At 39.6% G+C, this 26,120-nt stretch overlaps 1 protein-coding gene across 6 annotated transcripts in view; it reads right to left on the bottom strand.

Annotated features, from left to right (window-relative positions):
- Positions 1–1,380: 1,380 nt before the first annotated feature.
- The window catches only part of CDIN1 (CDAN1 interacting nuclease 1), a 220,735-nt gene continuing 195,995 nt past the window's right edge, over positions 1,381–26,120 (bottom strand). The window contains exons 11-13 of one of the 6 annotated variants that reach the window (XM_027083827.1): positions 4,206–4,275; positions 3,843–3,936; positions 1,393–3,195 (exon numbers count right to left, since the gene is read on the bottom strand). In XM_027083827.1, the coding sequence (XP_026939628.1) occupies positions 3,107–3,195; positions 3,843–3,936; positions 4,206–4,275 (253 nt within the window). In that variant the 3' untranslated portion in view covers positions 1,393–3,106. Of the gene's footprint in view, positions 3,937–4,205; positions 4,276–5,045; positions 6,447–26,120 lie in introns of those variants that run through there. The other 5 variants (XM_027083826.1, XM_027083825.1, XM_027083830.1 and 2 more) reach the window with 5 other exon arrangements.

Below are 26,120 nucleotides of genomic sequence, written 5' to 3'. Positions count from 1 at the left end.
GTGTCTTGAAGAGTCTAAATGCTAGAAATACAAGATGGAAACATCCCACAGAGCCAAAGAGGACCCAATCACAGTGACGTCTGTCCTGGGCTTCAGTTCTCTCCAGACACTCACAGAAGGACTCACACACCAAAACGGCCCCAACAAATTAAGTCCTGGGAGAGCAAAGGAGAAACATGGAAATTCCAGTTCCTTTTGTGTTATAAGTTTTCAAAATATGAGGAAATATGCCAAATACCTTTGATAATATACTCTGAATTAATGACTAACAGGGAAATGCCCCCTGAGCAGTTCATGGACAGTGTCTCTCCCAAGTCAGATCCTGTTGGCAAATGACCAAAGAACCCTTCTCTCCTGAGCCAGCAGACACTTCTATGGCCAGGAAGCACTCTGATATCAACTCAGCATTATAAAAGTGAGCAATTAAAAGCACCATTTGCAGTTAATCTAATAATTCCACTGAATATCCCCAAACCTGTGTACAAAACATATTTTATTTGGGGCCCTGACTTGATTTTAGGGTAAACTGTTTCTTAAATAGAAATATAAAGATAAAGATAAGCCTTAAGCCTTTTTTTTTTTAAGAGAAACAAAGATAAGATTTTAAAATGTTTGAGTTAATTTAGCAATATACTGGATAAACAATAAGGTACTAAGGCTAAATTTAAGGCAAATGCAATGAAAGAACATGAATTCCCCTTAAGACTAAGTATCAAATAGTCTGGTTGATGAAACTGCTGTACTTTAGGTTTTGAGGGTTTCTAAAGTAAGTAATTCTCTAATTAACACCAAAATATATGATGCTTTTCTCCGATTCCAATACATACACCCAGTTTTCAGCTGAAGAAAATGAGAAAGTTAAAAAGGCCCAATTATTTCTTTAATGCAAGCAAGTGAGAACATATTTAATATAAATTTAACAGTCATTCATTTGTGCATTCAACATTTATTGAACACCTGCTCTGTGCCAGGAACTCTGTTAGCTATTAGGTGTTAGAGCGGGGAACAAGATATAGTTCCTACTCTGTGGAGCTTACAAGCGAGTCAGAAATCTTGCCATTAAACAACTACAGAAAGAAGTATGTCAACAATTGAGATAAATGTGGCACAATCAAATAAAAGGCCCTGTTTACAACTTTCGGTTTACTTACAAAACTATGGTTTCCTACAGAGGTCGTTTGGATTATGTAAATTTTGATTTGCCCTATAAAAGAAATTTCAATTAAAATTAAAAGATAGAGTCTCCTGGGCTTCCCTGGTGGCGCAGTGGTAGAGAGTCCGCCTGCCTATGCAAGGGACACGGGTTCGTGCCCCGGTCCGGGAAGATCCCACATGCCACGGAGCGGCTGGGCCCGTGAGCCATGGCCGCTGAGCCTGCGCGTCCGGAGCCTGTGCTCGGCAATGGGAGAGGCCACAACAGTGAGAGGCCCGCGTACTGTTAAAAAAAAAAAAAAAGAGTCTCCTATAGATACACTCAATTGTAATTTCGGATTGTATCTGTGTTGAATATAAAAATGACAAAGGCATTTTTTTTTTTAAAGAAAAAAGTGCTATTTATTCTAGAAATGCTTTTAACGGAGGCTGTTTCCAGGGGAATTCACTGCTTTAGGTTAACGGTTGGTGGCTTCATGTTCAGGCCTCAATTAAACTCTGAACTTCCATTGTTATCACTTAATTGACTTGGTTATATCTCATGTCAGCATTTCCAAATGACCTTCCTTTTAAAAAATAAAAATTACCTGACATAGAAGCATTGTTGCAGCAATCCCACACTGTCTTCATGTATGGCTGGGCCTAGAATCTGCTTAGCTTATCTACCACTAGGGTACCTCCCATCATCCTTGCTTATAACATGAGACAGCTCCAGGTACATGCATGTTGAGGGAAAAGAGATGAAAAATGAAATCTATCTATTATCACGACTATTATTAAGATGACAACTAAATCCACTGATATCCACTTTATTCTAAGACAGGGAGTTAGTCTTAAATACCTTGCATATCACGATTAAATATTGTCAAGTTATGCTTATTTTAAAGCAGGATTATGTGCATCTTTTCCTTACAAGTGTCTCCGAAGGTTTAGTTGTGCTAGTTAACCAGATGGAAACTTAAATCCTTTTTACTGTACGTGAGACAACAATAAGAACAAGTTGGGTTTCTTTAACTAATGAGTGGGATTTTATATAAAGTAGGTATGACGCCAAGATGCAACTCTGCTAGACTGACTGAAGCAAATTAAGGCATCAAATGAGCGTTTCCCCTCCCCCTGCATTGTGGAAAAGTTTTAGAAGTCTTTTTGAAGTACTTTGATCAAGCTTTGAAATCATTTTAGTGGATGACTATTGTATGAAAACTGTAATTTATAGTCCTTGACCTAAGCAGCTCTTTGTCTCACAGCCACATTCAAAACAATAGCAGGAAAGTGAAAAACACAAGGGGAACCCAAGCTGTTCTGGTTATTATTTAATTCATAATTCCATTTTCCTTAATCTTTCAAATCCAGGCATGTTCTTAATAAAACATCTTCAGACTGTTTTTACTATATATAGGAAGGTTAGTTTGGGGTAATACAATTAGATGGTCCGAACTTTTGTCACTGCGACCCTTCCTTAACCTGAGAGTGACTTCCCAGGCAGGTCCAGAGAGGCACCTCTCTATAAGTGGTGACAGTGCAGGCAAACTCCTATTGTTTGCCTTTTATTTCCTCTCTAGTTAAGCTGGCTTTGTTCCTTGACCCTAATTGAGAATGTGCCAATTGGGAGATTTTCTCCTCCTGTCCTATTCACAAAATAGTTATACTTTTTGAGGCAACTTGCAGATCACATGGAAAATGGCAAGCTGCCCCCAACATGAACGAGCTAGGAGTGATTCTCTAACTAAATCACAGAGACATTTTACTATTTAAATTCGTAATTTTAATCAGCTGAACACCACCATTCAGCCTGAAAGTATCTGTAAACCGCACATGTTCTTTTGGCTCCTTTTGCCAAAACAGTTGCTGACACACTAAACCTCAGACCATATTTGACCCTGTAATATCTTAGTTACAAGTTTTATCACCTTCAGATGCCAAAGATGCTTAGGTGTGCTTTTCCCCAGAGAGCTTAGGTCAATTGTTCTCCCCCAACTTGGACTCCAAAAAATATATGGATCAGGACTCCGATGAGCTGCATTTTGGTCCTGGGATCATTTTCTAGAGAGAAAAAGAGACAAGGGGTAGTGAGAGAGTGCGGAACGTGTGTCCACGTGGAAGGAAACTGCAAAGGCAGGAGAAGGCGAGGACAGCCAGGAAGAGGCAGGAAGTGAGGGGAGTACAGCACATGGAAGATCTAATTCAACTGAAACTCCAGGTCCTAGGGCGGAACAGGTTAAAAAGAGCAGACATCTCAGCTATCTTGGTTCCAGAGAGGAAAGGAAACACTGGGTGTAGCTCCTCAGGGAGGGGTGAGTGAATTAACTGTTCACTTGGGGGCTGTGCATTAATTAGTGAGGCCCCCCCCAGGGCCCATTTAGTGGATGACCTCATCCAGGGCTCTAAGCTATCCCCTGGAGGCTTCAATGAGTGAATGCACCCCCCAAAGACGGACAATTTATCATCTTCTTCCAGGGTGGAATCAAGCCTTGCCAATAATGAGCAGGTACACACACTGATGCTTAAAAGAAAATGATTCCCTCTGGAGATCCAGCTTTCTACTCTGCACCCCTGAGCCTCCCTTTTATATATGATTTTAGGAGTGTTAGAAGAGTTGACATACACCTCGCCTGAAGCAAAAGAAAAAAAAAGAATTCTCACCGTTGTTTGTTTTTTGGGTGGAAATGGGGTGGGGTCTATGAAGTCACCTGAAATACTGGATCCGCTTTGTTCTGAGCTCATGCCTCTGCATGCTTCGAACAAATAGGGTCTCTCGTTTGTGAGAGCAGACACTGGGCAGGTCTATATATGCAGAGAGAACAGCATTTAGTTTTACGTTCGTGCATATACTCCTGCTTTCTGACTTGGCATAATTTATTAACACAGTTTGCAGAAAGCTCCATAACACAAGATTTGACTTTAATGTTAATGTTCTAATGATGAGAGCCAAAAAAAAAAGGTGTCACCCCCATGTATACCCTCTAGGGCTGATGTTTACACGGTCTAAATTTAAAAAACAAATAAGTAAACAAACAACACATACAGATAGACCACAGATAAGTATTCCTTACATAAAAGAGGAACAAGGAGGATTTCAGCTTCCAGTCTGGGAACGCTAGGCCCCTCACCACACTCTTCCAACTGAAAAATAGTAGATGTTATAATCACATTAGTTTTTATGTTGAATAAAGCTTAGTTTTAAATAACTTGTAACTTTATCATAGTACGTACAGTCTACTGCTGGTTCCTTCCCCACTTTGCAGGGCCAGATTTTAAAACGCCATTCATAAAGAGGAGGTGGTGCCCTTGCCAGAGAACACCGGTACCTTCTCCTAACACATTATGTCAGGGCACCAGTTGAAGAGCAAATTCTGAAATGCAAGCACCTCTTTCATTTTTTAAATTTATTTGTGCACCGTCATCATAAATTTGTTTAATATAAAACAATCAAATTCTTGACGAAGGTTTAACAGGGTTTTCAACATCTGTGCAGATAAATGTAATTTATTTCTAAAGAAGAAAAAGCAGTTTAGAGCATGCCATGAAAACTGCTTTTAACAACATTTTAGTCTAAAATGTGTGTGTGTGTGTGTGTGTGTGTGAGTGTGTATCAAGACAACAGCAGTGGTTCCAAATCATTCTATTTTACTCATGAAACCTGCATGGTGAATCTTACGCTGAAACAGAAGTTTGCCTGATGCCACCTTACTGTTTCATCTTCTTCCTCTTTCTTTTTTGTTTAATGCAACTTGCAACAGAGCTAAAATCCATGCCTGAACCTGACATGTTTGTGTCCTTCAAAAGGAAAGGCAGTAGGCAGATTTCTGCAAATCTTCTTAGGTACAAAATGAACAAAGTACAAATGGTATATTTAGTCTTTTGAAAGAACCAAGCGATGTATATAACTTGAAGGTGTTTGTAAAAGTTACATTTTTACTAATATTTCCAAACTCATTCAACATTATAAAGAATATTATGTTTTGTCAACATGAGGGCAAATATTTTACTAAGTACATTTTTGGGTATGGATTAATTTTTCACCTTCCTAAAAGATAGGTTTATAATGAATTTACTGATGTTTTCCTTTAGATTGAAATTTGGTTTGCAGTAGAAAAAGTGAATAAATGAAAGTGAACAAATACAAAACTTCTTTTGCTTACTTGAAAATTCCTCTAGGTTTATTTTTGGTACACTTAATTCATTCAAAGCTGAACAATCCTAATGCCTAAATTATTTGAGTGTTATATAATTATGCGGTATAAAATGCAGATACAAAGCAGAGTACAGAATGCGCTTTTGAAAAATTTTACTCATAAAAATACTGACTACCATACATACTGACAACTAGTTACGTTTAAAAATAAACTCTTGTCAAGGCTGGCACCCAGCTTCAGTCGTCTGCCCTCAGCCCCCAATCCAAAGAAGGAGTGTGGTTTCCAGACACAACGTAACTCATGCTTTTAAATGAGATAAATGGAAAATGTTTGGTGCTTAAATAAGTATTATAGAAAGAGGAAATTCTCATCAAGTATATTTTTTTCAGCTTGGCTTACTGCCATAGAAGTCAGGAAACCATAAAGACTGGACAAAACAAACGCAGGCTCCCAGCAAGGTCTGCCCTTGCAGGTGAGAGCGAAAATCTAGTTGCAGCCTTCATGATTTCGGCTTTGCTGGGACTGTGCTAGGTTATTCCATGACAGTAACGCAACCCTGGGTATCTGTGAGTGTACATGAAGAGAAAGGGGGAGGGAGAGAGAATGAATGGAGGCTTACCAAAAAAAAAAAAAAAAAAAAAAAATAAGAGGGCGATTCAGTAACTGGGAGGAAAATTGAAAAATCACACCTTTCAGTCTCCACATTTTTTCTTTTGTTCAGTATATAAGGAGAAACCATCCGGAAGGAAGAAAGATTATGACTATCTATAAACTAACTGTTTGACAGAGACAGAAATGCTGATAATGAGTGGGCTGTGTCTGTAGTTCTTGGCTGTTCACATGAGCAAGGGGTGAAGGAAAACAGAAACTCTTGATATGTTTGTCTAAAGAGGTAGTGGTGTGACCACGGGCAGCGAGAGTTCAGCTGAAGTTCAGGGCAGATGCTGCCAGGAGTTTACACTGCAGGAAAGTAAAATTGCTTCCGGATTCATCTTTTCCTCCCAGCTTCTCTTCCAGGACCATCAGGGTCAAGCAATGCTATGGCATAAGGTGACGATGTTGGTGGGGAAACAGGCTTGGAGCAGGATGCCCCTTTCCCGGTTACAGTCTAGCTCCTGGATAAATCCGTACCAGTAGATGACTAAGCCTGGCCCAAACCTGCAAAAACATGAGAAAATAACATGCACACACAGTATCAACATCGTTCCAGAAAAAGGTAATCCTTGAAGCATGGATAAGATGATTAAATGACTTTATCGTACAAAGTTTTTGTTTCGGTTGCTACGATTATGACTGAAAGTAGCTGAACTTACACCAAAGAGCTTCTTTCATGCAAGTGTCACCGCCTTGGACGGATTTGTTACCTTTCTTTCAAGGAACCTGAACTATTTCACTACTCTAATTACCTCTCAGTCAGGTGTTGTGACGACTTAGCTGATGAAGGACAAAAGCAGAGTAGAAACAGCATTGATTTGGGCAGCATCAGGCTTGGGATTTTAGCCTCTTGACATTTAGAGGCACTCTTTTAAAAGTTAAACCTACCTATTTTCAACTAAGGAAAAAAAAATATTTGGAAAATAATTTTTAAAAAATCAACAGCTCAAGGTCATCTTCTGGCTATAATGCTCTATTCACGTACAAATAGGGCCAGAAGTTCCTTCTGTCATTCATTCTTTCTAGTCTTAAAAACAAAAAACCAACCCATATGACAACTGGGATCCTGCAAAGAGTTCTCTCGGCCCCTTCACTCTCTGCATTACAGCCTCTCTAAGCGTGAACATGGCATGAAATTTGGTCGTAGGTTCTCATCACGAAAGTAAGGAATAATGCCATGTAGAGTTCTGAAAAAAGTCTAGACAGATGGAGGCTTGAAACCTCAATGTTTCTAAATTGTGCCTCCGAATTATCTCCAATTTGGTTAGCGGCTCACTCAGGAAGTAGCCAGCAGGAAGTTGAGACCTCTAGGCTGGGTTCATAACGATGTAATCACTATCAATCACTGTGCACACAGAGATGTTTTGCACATCAGTTTCACGTTTTTCCTACCGAGAGTACTTAATTAAAGGGCAGCTCTACTTTTGGTGTCGTGTTGCAGGAATTTTACAGTGAAAGCATAAATTATGAACGTTGGGTTAGTAAAAGGATGTCTAAAAACAGAACTGCTTTCTGTATTCTGACATTACAGCAGGCTGAACCACACTAGGCCAAAAAGCTTTTTCCTTCCATGATTTATTATATGCTGAAGTGTACTTGCCAAACCTAACAGTACAGGATGGGCTGCAAGATACTGTATGCACAGAAACAAGTTCAGTTGGATGTCATGGAATAGTTTATTTGCCAAGCTGTACACGAGATTAATTAGAACTTTTGTATTCCCTCCATGCAGGGATAGAATCATGAGACGTTGACTCATCAACTGAACTTGTTCTAGGGGACACAGGAGCTGTATAGGATGAGAAGCCTTGGAGCACCAGGCGCTGTGACATTTACCTGAATTCAGGGCTGATTGCAAATGCTTTTGTTTCTCAGTATCTCTGGGGAGAGTTTCCTTTGTGGTCAGAAGAATCAGGCACCTAGGGCACGAGGTATTTGGGGCCCCAGTGCTTAAATGCACACCAGGTGAAGCTCACACCTGGACGAGGTCTTGCTTCCATGTTAACCAAGGGTTTCTTAGTAACTTTTAATCACAAACAATTGTCTGCAATGGATACCATTTGGTATCTTGATTTTACAAAGAGCTCTATGACTAGTATCAAATGATCTCAGGTTTGTCAAAACAAGTCTGGCAAGAGCAAGAAGACCTGTGATTTGGAGGACCATGTCTGAGAAGCCTCAAACCTTCCCATCAGTGAAGCAGCCCTCAGTCACCGCCTCAAGAAATCTACTGTTAACCTCAACACATTCCCCTGTTTTATTACACAGCCATTCTTGAGGCCGTGATGTCCTTTAGAAAGGCGCTCATATTTCTATGAAGGGAGGGAAAAAAACCAAGGTGATCTAACCAGTCATGGAAAAGAACAAAAGAATATATAGAGGTCATAAACAACAAGCCCAGTGTTTTGAAGATTTAATAAAACAAAAACACATATCACCAGCCTGCGCTTTCCCTGAATCATAAGCCAAAGGACACGAAGCAAGAAGGCTCTTTACGAAAATGGCATTTTCTAGGCATGAAAGTCAGGCTGGGGAACACCTCAGTGACCAAGAAAGTGGACTTGTTTCACTTGTGAGGCAACACATGAAATCAGCACCTGGAAAAGGTTTTGCAAGATTGTGAATCTAAACATTTCATGTAGTGGTTCACTTAGGAGGACTCTCTGAAGGTAGCAACACAGATCTATGAACTGTTTTTAGTATATATGAGAAATGACTCGCAAGAAGGCTCTACCCTCTATCTAAGTCATTGTTCCCTAGCTTTGGGGTGAAAGTATATTTACTTGGGAAATACCAGCTCTCTCATATGACCCAAAAGCTCTGATTGACAATATGTGCTTAATTAATTAAAAACGAGGAAATACGACTCCCTTTGTAAATAAAGATTGGTAGACGGAGGCTTTCAAATTATGGAGTCTTTGAATGACAACAATAATGAGGACTTTAGAGGGTTAAAAGTTTGGAAATTTAATGGGAGAACAAGACCTGGCCTTGTTCCCAATACCTTGAGTGCATTTCTGACGTTTCTCCAACAGCTGAGGATCCAGAGATTATCAGATGCTGGCAAATTAACCTTTCAGCAACTTGGCTGTTTATGAAGAGGCCGACCGCATGAGGCAACATTACATAATCCATTCCTCCATTATCGGAACCAGCAGAAGGCAACATGTAGGCTGATAATTCGAAAAATCAAGCAACCCATCTCTAGTATTTCCTTCTGAAAAGTTGTAAAACGGAGTAAACAAGACCTAGGAAATTTTTATGTTGGTCAAGTACAGGCTGATGGGCCTAGAGACTTCACCTTTTTGATGCCTACTTCCATTTATTGTGGCACTACTGGACAATAATGAGATCACTGGGAAGGCAAACATAACCTTTGTGACCAATAAAAATCAGAGTCTATTCACAGAATTTAAAAGAAAACAGAGTCCTTGGATCTGAGCAAATGTGCAAAGCAGAGGGTTGGTCTGCTACTGGGATTGCAGCCCTCCCTACCAGGCTGGAGACACTCAGTAATGGGATGTATATGGATATCTGAATTGACTGTGTAAACACATTTCAAGGTTGACTATAATTTGAAGGTTACTATACTCATGGTCAAGTAATAAGATCAAAGACTCCAAATGGATTTTAAAAACTCCTGTGGAGCAGAGCCTGGAATGTAAGTGACTCTTGAACAAGTAATTCTGCTTGCAAATAAAATACCACCAAATTAGCAACAATAACAAATACCTCTTGAAAAAATGGGAGGTGAAAGTCAAGAGCCATGACAGACCTTGAGGGTATGAAAGATAAAGCTCCTCATAAATAATGACAACCTTATAAATGTGTTTGAAATGTGTTTCTCTGGTTCCTTCCATTTTAGGGTATTTAGAGAAATTAAGCAGGAGGCTGTGGAATGAAAGCCGGGCACCCTTCTGTGGTCTTTGTGCACAGTTGTCTCCCAGAGATTACACGTTTCATCATTTGTCTCTTTGCTACGTTGTGACCCTTTTGAGGGCAAGGACCATGTTTTATTTACATTTGTGTCCTCTGGGGCTAGCACAGTACCTGGTACATGACAGATACCCTCAAGAACAAGATGGAGAACACAGAGTTAATAATAGGATCAGACAGCTTTGTTGCACTGGTTACTGAACAGTGGAGGCCTAGAGATGGGCAAGATGGAAGGACTCGGCTATTGCCATGGTCTGGCATTTTTATTAGTGAGCAGGATAGCACCCTAATGGCATACAAGCAGATTATAGTGCTAGTAATAATAACAGTTACAACAATGTTAATTATTAACACTTTCATCGCACTTACTACGTGACAGACACTGTTCTAGGCACTTTACACGTATCGATCCATTTAACTCTCAGGTCAGCCCCATGAGGGAGGAAGAGACAATTACTGTCCCTATTTTACAAATGAAGAAACTGAGGCACAGAGAAATTAAGTATCTTGCCAAAGGTCTTAGCTAAAAAGTGGAGGAACATGTTTTGGAACCCAGGACTGGATGGAGGGTCTGTGACTGTCTTGCTATGATGTAGTGATCAGTCTACTAAGTATGGTAAAATGGTATTAGAATGGTATTTCTTTAACCAGAAAAAGAGAGGAAATGCCCTATGAACTTGTTAGACCACACTTAGAGTGTTGTGGAGGGTTCTGGTGTCATATTTTAAGGAGAATAGCTCTAGTCTGGAAATGATCCAGAGGAGACCTCTAGGGTGTTTGAGGAAGCATTAGATTAACAAAGTATATGTGACCTGGAAATGAGAACTCAGGGTGGTGATACGCTCATTCACCACCTACGGATGTTTACAGTGCTCACGGGAGAAGGAATTAGATTCCTATTGTAGCTCTTGAGCACAGACCTAGGGCAATGTTTAAAAGGAACCAAGAATCAGATTTTGATTGAACATGAATAACAATCATTGAGTGAGTTTGGAAGTGGATCTTTCCTCAGTCAGGCCTTCGGATGAGACCACAGACCCTGAGCCAATAACTTAAACGCAGAGAGAAGGTGAAGAAGAGGGCCCAACAAGCTATACCCATATTCCTGACCCACAGAAAAGGTGAGATAACAAATGTGTGCTATTTTAAGTCATGTAGTTTTGGGTGTTTTTTTTAATATAGCAATAGATAACTAATAGATACACCTGCACTACAGACTTGAGTAGTCAAATACCATTCTTCACGTACGCAGTATGGAGAGTCCTGTTGGCTACAGACTGGCTTTTGTCAGTTACACCTGCACCTAGACTTTATAGCAGAAGGGATTACCGAATGAGATTATCAATAAGTAGCAACTCTTCATCAAGGGGAAATCTCAGATAGGAAGCAACTCTGTTTTACACTAACAGAGCTTCCTGGCTCCTAATTTAGACTATATACCAATGCCCCTCCCTGCTGCATATCTAGGATGCTGGGGTTATCCAAAGAAGTATAGAAATCATAAAATAAAATGAAGAATTCTGCATATTTTCTCAAGTTCTGTGGTTTTGGTGTTAGAGTTGGTTATTGGGCTTCTGAAGCTGGAAATAGAGGGTAGAGATAGGGTGTGGGAGGTTGGTTACAGTTGAGGTGACTGCTGACAATTAGAGAAGAGACACTAAAAAAACCCACCCAACCAACCAACCAAACAAACAAACAAAAAAACAACCCAATTGTAGTAATCCAAGGCTATTTGGTGCGGGGGCAAATAGACTTTGTCAACCTCAACAGGTGCTGAGGACAGCCCAGGAAAAACAAATGCTGGTTTCATTTTGTTCAGTTAAAAAAGGCAGTAAAATCTGTAAGATATTTTTTAAAAAATTGTCACCAAGAATGTTTTAAAAATGGTACTTCAGTGAGTAAATTCTTAGTTTTCCAGAAAAATTTAGCTATCCTCAGATAGTCTCTGAGGTTGTTAGATTATGAATGTTGGACAGAATACGGTACAAGTTATAAAGGAAGTCTTTCTACAGCTCTCTGAGAAAGTCAGAGGCACAGACAGGAAATTTGGGTCCCCAAATTAAGGAAGGACTTGCTTACTCTTTCTGAACTATAAAAAAAAAATACCCTCCCTCCCTTGCCATGCCTCTACATTATCCTATAACTCAGGAATTACTTGGATGGTAGTTTTACTTATGGAGAAAAGAGAAGACTATTAACTTTCTATTGTTAAGACTTTTCCTTGAGGCACCTTCTTCAGAGAGGTTGAAATGAAAGATAAATGCAGGAATTCAGAGATTTCCAATCACATATTAGATATCATTTTGCGAAATTAGCCCCCAAAACCAGCTCCCTGGTTGGTTTCCTGAAGCCTGTTTAGCTTCTATGTCTCCACAGATTTCAGAGGGCACTTGACCAGACATTATGTCTATAAAGATGCTGTCTTAATACAAATAAAATGATTCTAATACCCAACAGCAAAAAGGTAACTTTTACTGCACACTCATTACGTGGCAGGCAGTGCTTCAAGCACTTTTTTTTTTTTTTTTTTTTTGCGGTACGCAGGCCTCTCACTGTTGTGGCCTCTCCCACTGCGGAGCACAGGCTCCAGACGCACAGGCACAGTGGCCATGGCTCACGGGCCCAGCCGCTCCGCGGCATGTGGGATCTTCCCGGACCGGGGCACGAACCCGTGTCCCCTGCATCGGCAGGCAGACTCTCAACCACTGCGCCACCAGGGAAGCCCGTCAAGCACTTTTACATGTACAGACTAATTTGGTATGCACAAGCCAGCCCCCTATGCAGGAAGGGTGGGGGTGATACTGTGATTATCCCCATTTCACAGATGAAAAAACTGAGGCACTAAAATGGTTAGGCTTTGAACTTAAGCAGTCTGGCTCTATGGCTTGTGCTTGTAACCACTACATTATACTGTCTCTCATTATGCCTTGTATTTACACAGCAATTTGTAACAGTCATTCACCTTTGAAAAAATATTTACAACACCTAGAAATGAGAGAGGAGCAGGGGCCTGGAAGGCAGGTGACTAATCAAAAGTTCAGTGTATGCGTTGGAATTCACCTGTCCTACAGGAATAATTCTTCAAGTATGAAGTCAATAGTTTCACACTAAAAAGTTTATCTAGCTACTCTTTTAGGTTTAAGTGTCGCCATGTTTAGGAAGTATATGTAAAGCAACGTACAATTCAGGTGAAAGAAATTAAAGTGACTGCATTTGAGGGAGCATATTTGAAGCATTTGACAATCAGGTGGAAGTAAGCTGGGGAATGAGAATCATAGCCTGTTCACATAAATGGAAATAAACAGCTGGAATAAGTTATGAGGAAAACTGAGTTATGAGGAAAACTGAGGGAAGCAACGGGTCTAAGTGAGTGTGTCAGGTGGAGATTTGTTTTCCCAGAAAAGAAGGTTCAGACTTGCTAAACAGGGTTGATACGGTGAGCTCCAAAGGCCCATTTTTGCTCCTAAAATCCTTCTAGTACAGAGATGTATTTCATATTTGTGCAATTAACTTGGCTTATCAATGTTTTCAGCTCCAAGAGGAAATAACCACGTATTTAAAAAAAATCAATACAATTTTCCATCTCTTTTGATAATATGAAGGTGAAGGGTGGTGGAAGACTCATATCCTATTGTACAATTTGCCTTTCTACATAGAATAAGAGAAAACTCATGAGACTGATCATATACTTCTCAATGAGCTACGTTACCATTTTTACATAAAAAAGGATTCTAATGCACCAGGGTTCTACAATATAAATCTGGATCAAGTCAATAAAACAAACAATTTTCAACTGAAGGATGACAAGAGGACCATGGAATGATCTGATGATTTTAGTAAAGTTTCTTGTTCATGAGGGTCTTCATAAAACAATAAAAATAAAACCTAGCTGTATTGATTCAAATCTTTGTTTCCAACCCAAATCTTATTTTTCAATTCATAAGCAAATAGAAAACGCCTCTCCAAAAGAGGAATAGCAGAGAATCTTTTTTTTTTTTTTTTTTTTTTTTTTTCTCATTTTGAGTTGCTGTGTGGGGTCTGGGATATCTTCTGAGGATGTGTGCAGACATGTGGCTGCTGGAAGTCAATTGTTTCACCATCAAAAAGACTTGCATGTGGTTTTCATGAAGAACACATTCTCAAACACACAGTTCAGGATGAAGGAGAAATATAAAACATCTTGTAATTGTTTTAAAATAAACTCTTATACTGTTTATTTAGTTTTAATCTGCGTGTTGTAGATTGGTTATGCACTTGTTAATCACTGTTGTATGTATCTCTAGACAGAGTTGTAAATAACTTTTCAGTCCAAGTGAAATATGCTTGCACATGTTTATATGCAAAGTATGTGTGTATTTATGCCTATGTATAAATATGTGTACAATAATAATAGATTAGTGATCATGCAATATAGCATCCTAAGGTTCTGGCACTATGGTCAATTTCATATACAATGCGAATATTCTTTTTTGGTAATATATAGAGACGAAGTAAAAATATAAATTGATGGTTTCATTTGCTTTTTTTGCTTGGCAGTTCTGTGTTTGCAAATTGAAATGACTAAAGAAAGAGAATCCTAGTTACGAATATTCTCGTTCAATTCATGGATCTTGGTTAGTAAAATTGCAGTTCTCTTTGTAACATCAACTCACTGTCTATAATTTTGAAAACAAAAAAGGAAAATATATGAGAAATACTGATTCACCCTTGGCCTTTATGCCACATAGAAAATAAACAGAAAATACATTATTTTGAAGAAAATTTAAAATGTATATAAATACACAACCACAACCACCTGAAATTCTCCCTGGTGTTTATACAACTCGGCATTTTCATGTCTACATTAAATTGCCTGGAAAAGTGCTTAATTTCCACTCCACTTTGTCCTGTGTTGGAAATTCTTAGATGCTATACTAACAGTCTTTCCAGCCTATAGTAAATCTCTCCTCCAAAGAGAAAAACTGAGGTAGGCAGGATAGAAAACAAAGGCAGAAGCTTTTTTATATTTAATCTGTTGTCTTTAATATCTGTTTTCTTGGAGAAACACTAACCCCTGGCAGTGAGGCAGGCTCTCTGCATGTGCCCATTAAGAGTCTATATATAAGCCTGCATATTCATCCTGCGTGGAGCACAAGTCACACAAGAAAGGATATTCCTCTCCTTTAGATACTTACAGTTCAAATTTTAATAATGTAGAACCATGCACATGTAAGTGTAAAATATAAGTTTCTGAATATTGAATAATTATTATTGAATAATAAAATAATAAACGAACAAAGTGCCAAAAGGTTCACAGCAAAAGAATAATTAGAACAATAACATGGTGTTCTAGAAGTTTTCCTAGACAAGGCGAGTTCCCAGCTATGCTGCATTTATTCATACAATGGCCCTTTTAATTTTTTCCATTATACACACATGTTTTTTGAGGGAAGAATGAAGACTGGGGTTAGGGGTCCCAAGAGATGTAGAGGGATGGCAGAATCAGAAGCATATTGAGACGATTTCATTGTAAGACTAGAGAATGAGTTTAAGTATGATAGCCCTGTTTTTTTGTTTCAAATGAGGATGTGTAGAGTGGACAGTACACATCCTCAAATGGGAAGAAGAGAGAAACACCAAATGCAGTGAAAGAAACCGAAACCATAAAAATCACAAAGTACCCAAGGTCATATTTACTTTGAAAAACACTTAAGTACTAAGAGTGAGAGAACACTTCAGGCGGACCTTGGGTGCAAATCATATCTATCTCCCTAGAATTTATACCCCAGCCTTTTTCCAAAAGTTGGGGTAGTTTACAAAATTGGTTGTGTGAATTATTACATGTTTTCTCAGTTATTTCCCCAGGGAAACATGCCAAAGGCAAACCCATCATTTCAGCTGATTTAGGGTTTGATGCCAGGGGATTTATAATTGATATGACAACCATAATGGAAAGTGATCATCACACTGGCAACACATGGGCTGACAGTGCGCTAGTCCATTTTGGTGTTTGCCAGTTAGAGACTTGCTCGGATAAATTTTGAGGTTATTTCTGAACTTTTCATTACCAACTTCCTGAATACTAGAAACTAGAAATGTGTTATAAAACAGAAAAGATTTTATCACATAAACATTGCTTACCCCAAATATATTTTTTTCACGTAGTCTTTTATTATTAGGTAGAGGGGGGGATGGGGTCTCTTTTTCCTCGGCTCAGTTCACAGAAGATCACAGGGTAACCCAGACTTCAGTCAGACATTTATCTCAAGACACAAAGAGATTTATGGGTTCTGGATATATAAAAGTCTGCTTAAAATAAAAAAATTATCGGAATTTTCATACTTGGCAAAGTCAAATAACTAAAGGATTAAGGCTGATACATGTTTGCCCTATAAATCTATCGTTAACCAAATGTGACACAATGCTTCAGGTATGTCAGATCCCAACTTGCTCTAAACGTGTAGTTAAAAATTTCTCTTAATCACAGTAAATATTTCACGATAAGGAAAATCTCTCTGGCTAACCATCACAGTCCTTAAAAGCAAACCTCCCGATTTTACAGATCCATAAAGGCAAATACTGGAAAGAGGAGAAAAAAATCCGAAGGTAGAACCATCTAGGTCATTAGGAAAAGTGGTCAGGCAAGGAAAAACAATTTACAAAATACGGTTCTTAGAAAAAAATAAAATAGAGATAATCCAGCCTTGCAGTTATTAAACAAACACTTCTAGAATGCAAGCTCCATGAGGACAGCTTGTATTTCACCGCACACAGGAGTCAGCCAATAAATAGTGCATGAATGAATACCACTATAGAGCCCCTGCCTCAGGAGAAGCTGTGAATGCTATCATGCATTTGGAAAAAAAAAAATCTTTTGCTGATAACTCTCCACGGTGTAGGGAAGAAAAGTCATTTTTAAAGGTGAGAAAACGAGCTTTAAAAATATGCCCAAGTTGCACACTGAAGAGCTAGCTCCCCGAGGGGCTATTAGGAATCTCTGCTTTCCAGGTTGTTACGGGGGAGATGATGCTGTGTTCTAAAAGCTGGGAGGAAACACGAGTACTGTTCCCTAGAAGGGCCACTCCTGATGGCTGATGTGGTGACTGTGAGGTGGGTAGGAATTAACTGCTAAGAAGAAAAACTAAGCACTTGGGAGCCAATCACTGCACACAGGTGGCTCTCTCTTCCTTGAAATACAATCAATTCAGGTAGGCTTTTGTTTACAGTAGCTTTTATCTAGAAGATAAGGTTGTAAAAACATCAATCAAAATGAAGTACTACTGTTTCTGGCCGTATCTCAGCAGGTTCATCTGTTTTATTTCTTCCTCCCTTTCCAAATACCTTAAGGTGTTTAAGATGAGTGAAGAGATATCAAACTATTACAGTGAACTGTATTTGTATGACACACGGATTTGCACCCCATGAACCACAAATACCATCCCTACAGTGCCTGAGCATTCCCAGGTTCAGGAGGAGCCTGTGTTCCTGTTGCTTTGCTTTTCGATCCCATATAAACTTTACAGAACGATCTTTACGCCATTTTCAATAGTGCTGCTTTAAGAAAATGAGGAGTTGATGGCTTCTCTATGTTGGTGTGAGGCTTTTAACTTATTTCTACCCTGCCCTTTCCCCCAAAAGGCGTGTATAATAAAATAGCAAAATAGAAATAGAAAATTGAGCTCAGGAAAAGAAGAATGCATTTTACGGTTAAACTGAACTTCGAAGGTCAACTGCACAGTTAACAAAATTTTAAATTTAAGCCCATAAAGACCCTAGCTGTTTTTATTTTTAACTGCATTACTTATTTAATGCCAGATCCGTACAATGAAGCTCTGAGGCAGGGATGTTTCCAAGTGATGAGGGTAACTCTGTTGAGGGAGTGAAAAGGCACACTGGCTCAACTCCAGAGAATAGTTACCAACAGGGCAGTGAGGTGGGCAGGAGAGGCCTGACCGTCACGCACAGACAGACGCATGGGAGGGCAGCTGTACTGGTGGTCACCTGGAAACAGACCTTAAAGCTAGACACAGCCGGCAGGCCCCCCACCCCCCACCCCGGGCTGGACGCAGGTTGTACTGAGGGTCTGCATGGTGGAAAATATCTTATCTGTCCTTCTTCAGATTACAAATCACTCGTCAGGGCTGGGCTCTGTGAGTAATTTTTCTGCTTGATCCCCTTCTAAATACAACTAGAGTAAGGCATTCTAGTAAATGTAATGCCTGGTGGTTAACCCATTTCAGACTCAAGTCACCTAGATTCAAAGGATACTTGACTGACTTTGCTCCAAGTTTATCTTGCTGCCCATAGTCCCAGTCTTTGGAACTGGTAGAAGATACAGACTATTTGATTTTTATTTCTTTGAGGAAAATAACACCGCTGATAATCATACTTATAATAATAGCCATAAACATAACAGCAGCTGGTACATACTGAACGATCACCACGTGCCAGCTACTCCTCTAAGCTATTTATACGTATTATCTCATTTAAAACAAAAGCCCTATGAGTAGTAGCCAATAGTAGTACTTACACTTTCATGTTGAGGAAACTGTTCTAAAGCTGTGCTAAACTGACCATAATGATGACAATGAAGAGAATTAACACCTGCATGCTTACCGTGTGCCTAGCACTGCACTAACCATGTACGTTATTTTCATTTACTACATGCAATAAACCTACGAGGTATGAAGTATTACTAGTGCCATTTTACAAACGAGAAAATAGAGACACGGAGAGGTGAGGCCGCTTACTCATGCGAGGAGATAAAGCTCGAAAGTGGTGCAGGTGTTAACCCATGTCCTCTGCGTGCAGGGCTCCCTCCCTGAGCAGCTATGCTACAAGGCCTTCTGCGCTTCAGACTCCCCCAAATACTCTTCCAAACCCTTACAACATCACTACCAACCACCTCCCCATGCCAATCTCAAGGTAAGGCTCCTGTCTGTCTAGGTTCAATACGAATGCTTTACTAAAGGATTCTTCCACGCTGGACAAATCTTTCCTCTTCTATAAAATGTGGAGGCTGGAAGACATCATCTTTAATGTACCTTTCATTTTTAACTTCCTGTGTCTTGTTCTCCATCTGTAAAGCAGGTATAATAGAACTTGTATCCTGGAATTCAAGGTGGATTTGAGAATAAATAAGCTTCACAGCACTTTAATTTGTTGTTAATTCATTGTTGCCCCCTTACAAAAATTCTGCCCGATAGTGGAATGTAATAAAGAAACCTCCCAACCCTTGTTCCCCTCTCCCCAAACAATGAATGGGTAGATCTATGTCCAGAGGACTGGAAATAGACCCATTAGGAGAAAGAAAACCAGGTCAAATAATAATCCAGGCAGTATTGGGAAGTACTTTATCCAGGGAGAAAACAAGATGAAGAACTGGGTAGGAAGTGTGAGTAAAGCACAGTCAAAACATTTCCTCCATTTCTAACTAGACTAGATGCTTCTTGGAGCCAGAAAGCAGGAAAGGTCACATCATACAGTCATTCCTGCCCTTAAAAAGAAAAGCTGATCAGCTTCATGGGACCAGGAGAAACTCTACTTCAAAAGAGACTTGACAAAAAATGCTGATGATGTCAGTGATTTAAATTTTATTTAAATACAGGTTCCTTCCTGCTCTTAATGACATGACTCCGCTGAGCCTGTTCCCACATTCTGGCCCCAGGTCATCCACTAAGAAGGGCTGCACACACAGATTTCAGAACAGTGCCTTGAGATTTCATTTTCCCATCCCAGATACATTTCTTGTTAGACCAAGGGCATTTTGAAGTCTCCCCAAGCTTAGCAGTTCATCTTTGTAATAAATGGTTTCAGTATTTTTAAAAAGGGAGAACATAAAAGGAACAACCTTGTGCATTTTTTTAACATCTTTATTGGAGTATAATTGTTTTACAATGGTGTGTTAGTTTCTGCTTTATAACAAGGTGAATCAGTTATACATATACATATGTTCCCATCTCTCTTCCCTCTTGCATCTCCCTCCCTCCCACCCTCCCTATCCCACCCCTCTAGGTGGTCAGAAAGCACCAACTGATCTCCCTTTGCTATGCGGCTGCTTCCCACTAGCTGTCTACCTTACGTTTGGTAGTGTATATATGTCCATGCCTCTCTCTCACTTTGTCACAGCTTACCCTTCCCCCTCCCCATATCTTCAAGTCCATTCTCTAGTAGGTCTGTGTCTTTATTCTTCTCTTACCCCTAGGTTCTTCATGACATTTTTTTTTCTTAGATTCCATATATATGCGTTAGCATACGGTATTTGTCTTTCTCTTTCTGACTTACTTCACTCTGTATGACAGACTGTAGGTCCATCCACCTCACTACGAATAACTCAATTTCGTTTCTTTTTATGGCTGAGTAATATTCCATTGTATATATGTGCCACATCTTCTTTATCCATTCATCCAATGATGGACACTTAGGTTGCTTCCATCTCCGGGCTATTGTAAGTAGAGCTGCAGTAAACATTGTGGTACATGACTTTTTGAATTATGATTTTCTCAGGGTATATGCCCAGTAGTGGGATTGCTGGGTCATATGGTAGTTCTATTTGTAGTTTTTTAAGGAACCTCCATACTGTTCTCCATAGTGGCTGTACCAATTCACATTCCCACCAGCAGTGCAAGAGTGTTCCCTTTTCTCCACACCCTCTCCAGCATTTATTGTTTGTAGATTTTTTGATGATGGCCATTCTGACCAGTGTGAGATGATATCTCATTGTAGTTTTGATTTGCATTTTTCTAATGATTAATGATGTTGAGCATTCTTTCATGTGTTTGTTGGCAATCTGTATATCCTTGAGCATTTTCAACTAATACTTAAGGACTCTGGAAACAGGATAAAGGAAACCTCTGACTTAGGAAACAAATGAAGGTTGATATTTGAAACTGTCCTGACAAACTTTTTGGACACTGAGGCTGGCCTCTGAGGCAGATGGGGTCTTTAGGAAGCTCAGCGGCCAGCACCAGTTTCTAAAGGTGGCCAAACCCTTTGTTTTCTCATGGTTAACGAAGCTATTTTATCAGTTAATTGCAGGAAAAAAATATGAGACTAAGGGCAGAATTTTTTTTTTAAGTAACAGGTGAAGGATCACGTGTGAGTGTGGAAAACTGCAGGGCTGGACTCAAAGGAGGGACACACTTTAGTGAACTCTGGGTTCCATTCTTCAGCTAATGGTGGGCAAAACACTTCAGAGTTCTTAAAATACGTTCACAAATTATACAGTAACATCTGACCCTCAAAACATGTTTTATTTTGACTTGACAAATAAGGAAACTGAGGTACTCAGAGGTCGAGTGACTTGTTTAAGGTCACGTGGGAGCCATGGACAGTGGTGCATGAACCCAGCTCTCCCTCCTTTCTGTGCAGTGTTGCTGTGCGCATGTAAAACCACCTCCCCTGTTTTCCTGGCTGCAGAACAGGGAGAACGGTACCTCCTGCTTTTCTGAAAAGGATGCCATGTTCTGGGGATACAGCGATAACAGGGACACAGTCCCTGTCTTCCAGGGGCTCTCAGGTGTAAGGGGGATAAGCAGGTTAAAAGGCAGTGTACGGAGGAGACAGATGTTGTAGAACTGTGCAAAAGGCTCTGCAGTGGCCCCAGGCAGGTCAGGGAAGGCTCTGAGCAGAGGTCAGGTGACCTTTGGAGGGAATCTGGAAGTCAGGTTTGCTCTCCTCTCTGTAAGACAGGGAGGATGCTTTGGGTGGAGGGAGAAGCACACACAGACAGTGATGAGAAAAAGCCTGGCGCCTTTGGGGGCAGCACAGAAAAGTTCAGAATAAACAAAGATCATGGGCCTGGCACAGGACACAGCTGGAAAAGCGCGGTGGGAGCGAGGCTGCTGAGGGCCAGAGGGGCACTGCCTAGCAGACTAAGGTGCCGTGAGGGCCGAGGGGCTGGTACACAAGTAGAGACCGTTCCTCCCGATTCCCATGGAACAGGCACACCAGCCCTTTGCCCCAGGCTCATCCTCTTTTATGAAACCCAAATGCCCGGGGCCATGTTTCTGTACGGAATTTGTGAGCTAAATATTTACTTTGTGTAGGGCCAAAGTATCTACTACAGCTCACTTATTTGGGGGTAAACACATTAGAGAAGAGTATACATTAAAACAAATCTCTCCCCTTCCCCACATTTCCACTCCATACAGAAAAAAGACCGCCTGAAAACTATACTGAGGGCTCAACTTTCCGGAGTCGCTGGGACAACGTATGTGTATATAAACAGTCACAGCCCAGCTCCACGGGGTCCCTCCCGTTTGTATTCTTGGAGAGGTCTGCAGGCACGAGATGACTGGCCAACAGTTTCCTTAGTGACTTACACAGCAAAACCTTATTTAACGGAACACGAGTCATTAGCTACATTTTATGAAGATAAGGACTTCCAGGAGTGAGTTCTCATCTGGTTGTTTTTTGATTAAAAGCAAGACAAGGGAGAGAGAGAGCCCCACTGAGCCTGCAGTTTTCCTTGGCAAACTCAGCGGCTCTGAGTTCGCCCCACGAAGGCCACTGGGGCTGGGGCTGTGGTTTGACTCCAGCGAGTTGAAAGCAACTGTCAATGTGGGGAGGAGTTACGGAGGTTATTTTAAACATTTAGTTCAGCTTTGGACTGTCTTCTTTTAGAGGCATTCCTGGCTGCAAACTGCCTCATCCTGGGTGACATAAGACAAGCTATTGAATGAGGTTAGACTAAGGTCCCCACAGACAGAGAGCTGGTCCACCCATGTTGCCATTAGCTGATTAACAGGTGTTTATTTTTAGGGCTTGAACTAACAGGCCATGCTAAGGCCAATGCAAGATGATATTTGAAGTAATCTGTGAGTGCCTCATGCTTGCAAAAGACCTTACTTTTTGTGTGGTTGCTCATATACCTGAAGTCCTTGTCAGACCAGTAAAATTTCATGTCAAAGATAGAGAAAACCCCACCCCACTACATTACAGAGAGGGCCGCTGCAAAAACAGATCCATTATCACTATTTTAAAAAAATACTTGTTGAGAGGAAAGGGAAGAAAAATATGACCAACCAGTTATGGCAACTGGTTCAGTCCAAATTCTCATTCAGCGCTAGATACTAAATAATGAAAATTCCTAACATTAGGTCCAAGGCCTTGCACAAAAAATAACGAGACTTGCTATTTATTTATTTATTTATTTTTGCTATTTATTTTTGAATGAGACATTGTGACTGCAGATATATGCCATTATAAAGCCTACTTGCATGTATGGAATTTATTTTGATTTATGAACTTTATGATTCTAAAGGATTCTGAAGCTAAATGGCAAAATGAACTGGTCTCTCGTTGCCAAACTCTAAGTTTAAAGGATGTTACAATTACGTATTTATGTTTATTTGTTTAATGCTTACCTCCCTCATAGACAGCATGTTCCATAAAAGCAATGTCTCGTCTACATTACCATCAGCTGGCATTTAGTGCTATATGGCACATAACAGATGTCGAATAAAAATCTGTTGAATGAATGAATGGAAAGTAGAAAAGTTCCACAGAGGATCTTTGCACAGCTATTTCACTTAGGGGTAGTCTAGATCTTGAACCCAATGGCATACAGAGAATGGGCTGAATAGTCTGAAAAACAGTGCGGTTGTTTGCTTTACTTAATCATTTGCCTTTGTTTACTTGATAAGCTCTCCTACTTCCCCAAGCAGGATCATTGTGGTGTTGACTGCCACAGTCAGAGGGAAGTTAAAGTGACTGGCTTTCATACTGCATACTTTTTCTTCGAGCTGTTTTTTGCTGGAATATCTTTACAGGAAAATGAGCTGGAAACTTCTTTTAGTTTGGATTTGTCACCTCAGCCTTGTGACACATAATAGTACAACACTGGCACTCTTTCCTTACCTTCTGGGTTAACACAAATCCACCTCTAGCCATACTTCTGAGTGATAACAGCTCTGGGAAAGAGGGATTTAGAATGTAAGACTGGGAAAGATTGCTGGCCACGGTCCCGATCCCCTGCTGAAGTCTGTGCTTGACACCAAAGAGCAAGGTGCAGTTTTATTTAGACTTCATAGAAAGATATGGAAGATCTTAAGAGTCCCCAAATCCAGTCTGTAAAGCTGTTACGTCCACAGTCAGATCAGCTAGTTCCTAACGGGGACACATATGGCAATTTACCACCACCGTTTCCAAAGGGAAGCAACCCCTGTGCCTTGTGTCTATTTTCATGATCTATCCAACACACTGATAACACCCTTCAGGCTTATTTATGGACCAAGCATTGACTTTACAGAAACAGACTACAGTCACCATTTGAAAGAATTCTTTGATCTCACGCAAGATTATGCACTGGTTCTAGACTGGATCTGTCTTTGGTAGGACTAACAGTCCCCATGTTATGTGTTGAACACTCTTAACTATAACGCCTTCAGGTTGGTCAGATGCTGCTTTCAAGCTCTCCAGCACGAGAGCAGACGTTTCAGAAAAAGACGGAAATAACAGAAAAAGAAGGATATCACGTATGGGCCATCATTTTCACAGGAAGCCTGTTAGACTCACAGTGTGATATTCAGACTTTGTCTTAATTTAATGAGAGATGGTTAACAAAAGGGGCTAGTTCTCTGATTGAATCTCGCTTATTTGTTAGAATTAATGCCATTCATTCAGCAAGTACAAAACATCTGTAATATAACAACAAAAGTTCTCATTTTGCTTAGAGTTACCACTTACAAAGCTGAAACATACCACAACAAACAAAAAAGGTCACAGAAGATTTAGGGTACATATTTCAATGCCTATCTTCTTTTTTTCAATGTGCTTAGCATAACTTGATTCAACTTTATTTATTTAAAATGTTCCTATATTTATTTATTTTAAAGGAATGAACATAATTGCTCAAGAAAATGGTCTGCAATTTTGGAACCCCTCAGCTTGTGTGTGGGTAGGGTCAGTTTCTTTGGGTAACTATAAATAAATTACCCAAGGTTAAACGACAGTAGTTCTTCAAGGATTTGAGGTACTGGGGACAGTCTAGAGGATACTTCAGCCTCTTCTCTCTTTATATTTTAGGAAACATGAGGAAAAGCAGATTGTTTTATTTTACTAATCTAGATAAGGCTGAAAGGAGGAGAGACCTAGATTGAAGGACCAAATAACTAAGCTGTAAAGACACTTTACTTTTTTTCTCAGACATGAGGAAATAGCATCAATTTACATTTATATAGTGCTTTATGCTTTCAAGAAAATGCTGATATGTTGTCCAGGAGGATGAAGTATTTAGGGAAACTAAGTGAGTCCCCAGAGACTTACTGGCAAGACACTGAGGTTAGGACTGAGATCTGCTGACTTCTAATCCAGGGATGATGGAGGAACCTTGGAAAGTTCTGTTGAACAATTTTACCCTATGGTCCCGATTACATTTATTAGTCTTCCAGTTGAGTTAGAATAAAAAGTTAGTCCTTATATTTTACATCTTATCTTGTGTAGGGAGATAAAATGATTCATTATTATTATTCAGAGAGTATTTAAATGCTACAGATTTGATGTAACTGCTAAGCATCATTAAAATACATTTAAGTAATAATTTTGTTTTGAAACTAATTGAGATATTTTACATTTTGATGCCATCACCTCTGACAAGCTACTTCTCACGTTGTACCCACTGGCAAACCTTTCAATTCTATAAAATGGGATTTTTGTCAGGCATCCTAAAACATCCGAAGGAAACATTAATTTTTATCTGTCAGGATGTACTAATTAGAGTTTTAAAAATTAAAAAAAAAAATAATGCCTGAGTTCAAACTACTCATTTGTTTTTTTAAAAAATATAATTATCATTATATTTCTTTTTAAATGTAAGGCAACATCTTATCTTTTAGGTAAGTAAAAACATGTTGGCCTTAGTCCAATTCTACAACAGTAAGTTGCATAATTCCTATCAAAAACTATGAATATAATCACTTTCCTAATTTATTTAGAGAAATATTAAATACATTGTACATATTACCTGATTCTGGTCTTTTGTTATGATTCCTAGAGCTATACGTTAGGAATGAAATTAAAACAAAAGGACCTGTAATATTTTTCATTACAGACAGAAATCAGTTCTTAAGTGACAAAACTGACTATATCTATAATACAATTAAAATCTAATTTTTCAGAATATAATGCATAAATATGTATATGATCACAACAGTACTATGGTAAGAACATATCAACTTGTTTAACATTAATTAACCTAATAGATTTTGGGGAGTTAAATATATTCACTATAATCTTAAGATAGTTCTGGATATAATGAGAAAT

Source organism: Aethalodelphis obliquidens, unplaced genomic scaffold (assembly GCF_003676395.1).
Source record: "Aethalodelphis obliquidens isolate GAN/ISIS:26980383/991018 unplaced genomic scaffold, ASM367639v1 scaffold51, whole genome shotgun sequence".
In the NCBI taxonomy this organism is placed as follows: Eukaryota; Metazoa; Chordata; class Mammalia; order Artiodactyla; family Delphinidae; genus Aethalodelphis; species Aethalodelphis obliquidens.
The sequence above is the reverse complement of the archived record's forward strand: the minus strand, read 5'-3'. Positions and strand labels throughout refer to the sequence as shown.